This window comes from Plecotus auritus, assembly GCF_963455305.1.
Source record: "Plecotus auritus genome assembly, chromosome: 1".
In the NCBI taxonomy this organism is placed as follows: domain Eukaryota; kingdom Metazoa; phylum Chordata; class Mammalia; order Chiroptera; family Vespertilionidae; genus Plecotus; species Plecotus auritus.
Genome location: NC_137770.1, coordinates 121357126 through 121363125, shown reverse-complemented (window position 1 = coordinate 121363125; position 6000 = coordinate 121357126). Strand labels below are relative to the sequence as shown.

At 43.0% G+C, this 6000-nt stretch overlaps 1 protein-coding gene across 3 annotated transcripts in view; it reads left to right on the top strand.

Moving 5' to 3' along the window:
* Nucleotides 1-549: 549 nt before the first annotated feature.
* BBS4 (Bardet-Biedl syndrome 4) overlaps nt 550-6000 on the top strand; it is a 119070-nt gene continuing 113619 nt past the window's right edge. For all 3 annotated transcript variants that reach the window (XM_080665758.1, XM_080665757.1, XM_080665756.1), the window contains exon 1: nt 550-607. In XM_080665758.1, coding sequence (XP_080521884.1) covers nt 584-607 — 24 coding nt within the window. In that variant the 5' untranslated portion in view covers nt 550-583. The remainder of the gene's footprint in view (nt 608-6000) is intronic.

The window sequence follows — 6000 nt, the reverse complement described above, 5'->3', positions numbered from 1 at the left end:
GTCGATCCCTGTGCTGATGCCTGGTGGTGTTATGGGGGACCCTTACTTGTGGCCTTGCTCAGCAAATAGAGTGGAACTTGTGCTCTGATATAATTGGCTATCCCTTTCACTTTGGCATATCGTAAATCTTTTTCAATGGACAGACTAGGAAAAGGAGAGAGTGTCCAGGGGGCTCCTTTGATCCCCATATATACACAAATCCATTGGGTTCCAGAAGGAGTGCCAAAGGAGTTTAAAGCTAGAAATCATATTGCCACAGGATTTGAATCTGTCCCATTCTGGTGGCCCACTGTAAACAACTTTGTGATTGGATTAATTATATTTACTACTAGTGGCCCAGTGCACGAATTCGCATTCCCTCATCAGCTCCTTTTGAGCCAAACTATATGTGGGGCAACAACCAACCCTTCCCCAGCTTCCTGAAATCCTCAGTGGGGTGAGCAATTCCCCTCCCGTCCTGCCTTCCACCTTCTTCCTTCTCTGCTCAGGCCCCTCCCTCTTCTCCAGCTCCACAACTTCCGTTTGTCTGGTTGCCTGGGAAACCGCTTATTTCCGGCCGCTCAGCAGACGTGAGCCGGCGGAGATGGCTGAGGAGAGACACCCCGCGGTGAGCAAAGATTCTGTTTTGTGTCCCGGCCGGCGGCCAGGCGAGACTGGTTGGGGCAGGGGCCTACGGTACCGGCACCGGCGGAGCCTAGCGGCGAGACAGGCGGTCAGGCGGCCTTGGTTTTTCGCAGCTGCCCCTGGTCTAGTGGGGAGCCGGGCGAGCGACTCGCGGTGGGCGGGAGACATGGGCCAGCTCCCGGGAAGTGGTTTGCCTGGAGCAGGGCTGAATTCTTTGCAGCATTTAGCCTACGGTTCTTTTGGGGTCACCTGGACGGAAAAGGGGGGTTTTCATTAAAAAATGGCTCTTTCCTAGCCCAATTTCTTCCGTCTCATTGGGTTTGGAAAGGTACTAACCATCCAGAGGCAGGCAGTTCTTTTTAATCCCCGGATTAGGAGTTGAATGTGACAAAGCCTGGAAGCATTCAGCATCACTGCCTTCTGCCGGTGGGGCGGGGCCATGTTTTCTCTGCTGTGATTAAATTTAGGATAGGACCCTAGGGATTAAACTCCACAGAATTGCCATTACGAAGTAGCCAGGTGAATTCGGGGCGACCCAGTAGTAATTTTTGAGGCGTGTATTCATAATTGGATGTAAAGTTACAAGTGTGAAACTTTGTTTTCCTTATTTTAGTATTGGGTTTCAGTGCTTGTTTTGAGTATTTGTTAGAATGACCAGTTATTCACTCGGAGTTTATTGCCCTTTGAAAAACACCCCGGGAAACAAAGACAAATGTTGGCTGTTACAGAGCAGGCCAAAATTATCTGTTAGAGGGGTCGTTTGTTTTCTATTTTATTTATATTAGCGGAGAAACTAAATTATTTAGTGTAATCAGAAAACTCTGAGTACAGAGCAGGAGGCCCTATGCAAAGATTTTTGTAAGCTATGAATTAAAAAAAAAAAAGCATAATTAGTGTTACTAGGTTTTCAATATTGGAAACATACCAAAGAAAATACTTCACCTACATAAGCTTAAATGTAAAGCATTACGTAATCTTAAATGTAAGTTATTCTTACTACAAATATTCGTTATTCTTACTACAAATATTCGTTAGTGTTCATTGTAGGTATAGGTATTCACGGATAGTCTGTGAACTTGATTTCTGTGAAGGCAGAATACACCTGTGATTTTGAGTCTCTAATAGTGTTTTAAAGGGAATGGCTTTTAAATATATATATATTTCAGATAGGAAGAGAGAGGGAGAGAGAGTAGAAACATTAATGATGAGAGAGACACAGTGATTGGCTGCCTCCTGCATGTCCCAAACTGGGTATGGAGCCCGCATCCTGGGCATATGCCCTGATAGTGAAGCATAGTAACCTCCATCTTGTATAAAAAACTGCTGTTTGAAATTCTCTGCTATTGTTAGATAGTCCCTAGCCCTGTAAACTCTGTCATTGTAAACTCTGTCACTTTAAGACAGTATCTTATTCTATAAAATGACTTTGTTTTTAGTTCAAATAATAGAAAAAGATAAACTTAACTGTCTCACCTTGCAAGCTAGCCATCCAATGCAATAGACTGATATAGACTAATACTAATAATAATGCCCATATTCTTATGCCAAGTACTCATTATGTATTCAAGGTTACAACTGTCTGTAACAATAACTCACACAGAGCTCTTTGTAATATCTGCAAACAAAGAGGCTCAAAAAGTATAAATCCGGAAACTTCCTATATGTGTAGCTCAGAGATTTGGAAGAGACACCTCCCTCTGGGCTGCACGCAATAAACGACTCCTAATTGGCTAATTAAGGCGTCTTCTATCCCATTCGCTGATTTATGATACAACCACAGTGACCTCCTGGTTCATAGGTGAACACTCAACCACTGAGTCAAGTTGACTGGGCAGGGAATGGCTTTTTGGTTTGATATGACTTTGGCACTTGAACCTGAAGTTTAATTATTTTCATTATTGTCAAATTTATTGCCAGAAGTGTTATATTTATAGTAGCTATGTTTTCAAGTTACTACTGCATGGAAATTTGAGTTTCTTCCTTTTTGGAAATGATCTGGCATCTTGTAATAAAATGACATGATAATCCTACTCCTAGACCTGTATCCTATCGAAATAGAAGCAAAAGCATATAATACAAGTGTGTTTATTGCAGTACTATTTACAGTTGCAAAAAGCTGGAAACAGTGAATGTCCATTGGTGAGATAATGGATGACTTTTGATATTTCCATATGTAAGAAGATTATACAGCCATTAAAAAGAATGTTAGAACTATATATGTTGACTTGGGGGGATTTTCATAGTATATATTTAAGTAAGAGCTATATGTGAAGTGAGGTATATTGTGTGATCTTAATTTCGTGACACAAAGAAAAAAAACATAGATCTGTGGATGTAGATATATATATATATATATATATATAGAGAGAGAGAGAGAGAGAGAGAGAGAGAGAGAGAGAGAAAAGACAAAGACTTAAAACTCAGAGAGAGAACTTTGAACAAATGTATAAGTAAAAGTCTATGATTGAAGGCCTTGAGGCCAGAGATATCCCAGCAAAATGGAGTGAAATGGAGTGAAACTAGTCCAATGTGGGGCACACAGGAATTCTTATTTGCTACCCAAGTTATTTATTTATTATTATTATTTTAAATATATTTTATTGATTTCAGAGAGGAAGGGAGAGTGAGAGAGAGATAGAAACATCAGTGATGAGAGAGAATCATTGATCATTTGCCTCCTGCACACCCCACACTGGGGATCGAGCTCGAAACCTGGGCATATGCCCTTGATTGGAATCGAACCTGGGACCCTTCAGTCCGCAGGCTGACACTCTATCCACTGAGCCAAACCAGCTAGGGCTACCCAAGTTATTTAGATTAATAGTTCCTTATGGAGGAAAAATGGGGACTGATATTTATATTTTATTTAAGAATAAAATGGTTTAGAGATTTTTTAAAAAATACTGAGCAAATAGCTCTGGTTTCTATGATTTATACTTATAACATTTTTTGTAATTCCCATTATTTTTGTTTTTTTATTTTTCAAATATATATTTTTTTTTTATTTCAAAGAGGAAGTGGGGGGGGGGAGAGAGAGAGAGAGAGAGAGAGAGAGAGAGAGAGAGAGAGAGAAACATCAATAATGAGAGAGAATCACTGATTGGCTGCTTCCTGCACCCCCCCACACCGGGGATCAAGCCCACAACCTAGCCATGTGCCCTGATGGGGAATCAAACTGTGACCTTCTGCTTCATAGGTCAACGCTCAACCACTGATCAACACTGGCTGGGCTAATTCCCATTATTTAATGTCTTCTTATAAACAACTTTCTTCCAGTAAAGTTTAAACCTTTCAGAACATAAAACAAAATACTACTGCTCTAGTTGATTTGGTTCAGCTAGAGTACCTACCACATATCAAGCATTACATAAATATTTGTTAGATGCACAAATGATCACAGAACTACATAAAAATGAAGAAGGAACCAAAAAAAAAAACCAATTTATTCTTCATACATCCCAGCTTTAAATGAAATCAGGTGGGTTAATAGAATTCTTTCCATCTCAGTATGTTTTGGGAAGTCTTTTGAGAGAAACATAAAAATATACATAATTTATTTTAATTCTGCTTCGCGTAGGAAGTAGGGTTGATGACTTATGAAGATGCTTTTTGAACCTTTAAGAATCCTTACTTACTATGTTCCCCAAAGTGAAAAGAAAATCCCAGATCAAAAACAATAGAGGTGCCTGACTGGCATGGCTTAGTGGTTGAGCATTGACCTATGAACCAGGAGGTCACGGTTCAATTCCAAATCGGGGTACATGCCTGGGTTGTGGGCTCGATCCCTGGTGTGGGGTGTGCAGGAGGCAGCCAATCAATGATTCTCTCTCATCATTAGATGTTTATATCTCTCCCTATTTCTTCCTCTCTGAAATCAATAAAAACTATATTAAAACAACAGAAAACAATGGAGGGTTTTTTTTTTAGCACTTTAAAACCAGCTTTGTTGAGGTATAAGTATATATACTGTAAAATTTATCCATTTTAAATATATAGTTTGATTAATTTTAGTAACTTTATATAGTTTGCCAACTATCACAACTTAAGTTCATCACTCCAAACAATTCCCTTGTGTCCATTTGCAGCCAATCCCTACTTGTAATCTGTAGAGAGCGACTACAGAGTTTGGACAGGTTCAAGCCTTGGACTAATGAGAGGACATGGTCCTCTCATGGCAAAGCCATGTGCAAATCCTAGCTTGGGGGGCAAAGCCCTCCCAGCACAATTATAGCCAAAGGCTATAGTTGTAAGCTTGACCTTATGGTCCGAACCTGTGGTCCCATGTGGCTAAATGATATAGGCTGCGGGAGGTGCAGCAAGTAAACAAAGCTTGATCAGGTACATGCAATTGAGTAGATTCGAAACCCGAGAGAACATTGTAAACATCTTGACCACGCCCTTACTTTGCCTTGTGGAATCTGGCTATAAAATAAAGACTTGGCTTGCAGGCTGTGGCGCCGTCTCTCCATCAGAGAAGCAGCGCCCCACCTAGCCCCAGCTTTATTCTCTTGTCTGTCTTTTCCATCCTTCACTGCCCCCTCTCAGGTTTACCCATAGCTGTGCCGGCAGGGCACAGTAATCACAACCCACTGTTGATCTGCATTCTGTCTCCATAGTTTTGCCATTTCTAGCAGTTTCATATAATGGAATCATACAATATGTAGTCATATGTGTCTATTTATTATCTTAAAATATATTTTTATTTAACTCACTAGAGGCCCAGTGCATGAAATTTGTGCACATGGGTGTGTGTCCTTCACTCCAGCCTACACCCTCTCTAATCTGGGACCCCTCGAGGGATGTCTGACTGCCCGTTTAGGCCCGATCCCTCTCACAATCCAGGACTACTGGCTCCCAACCACTTGCCTGCCTGCCTGCCTGCCTGCCTGCCTGATTGCCCCTAACCGCTTCTGCCTGCCAGCCTGATCACCCCCTAACCACTCCCTTGCCAGCCTGATTGTCCCTAACTGCCTTCCCCTGCCAGCCCGATTGCCCCTAACTGCCCTCCCCTGCCAGTCTGGTCACCCCCAACTGCCCTCCCCTGCTGGCCCGGTCACCCATAACTGCCCTCCCTTGCCAGCCTGGTTGTCCCTAACTGCCTTCCCCTGCCAGCCCGATTGCCACTAACTGCACTCCCCTGCCAGCCTGGTCACCCCTAACTGCCCTCCCATGCTGGCCTGGTCACCCCCAACTGCCCTCCCCTGCTGGCCCGGTCACCCATAACTGCCCTCCCTTGCCAGCTTGGTCACCCCTAAGTGCCCTCCCCTGCAGGCCTGGGTTCCCCCCAACTGTCCTCCCCTGCAGGCCTGGTCCCCCCAACTGCCCTCCCTTGTCAGCCTGATCACCCCTAACTGCCCTCACCTGCAGGCCTGGTCC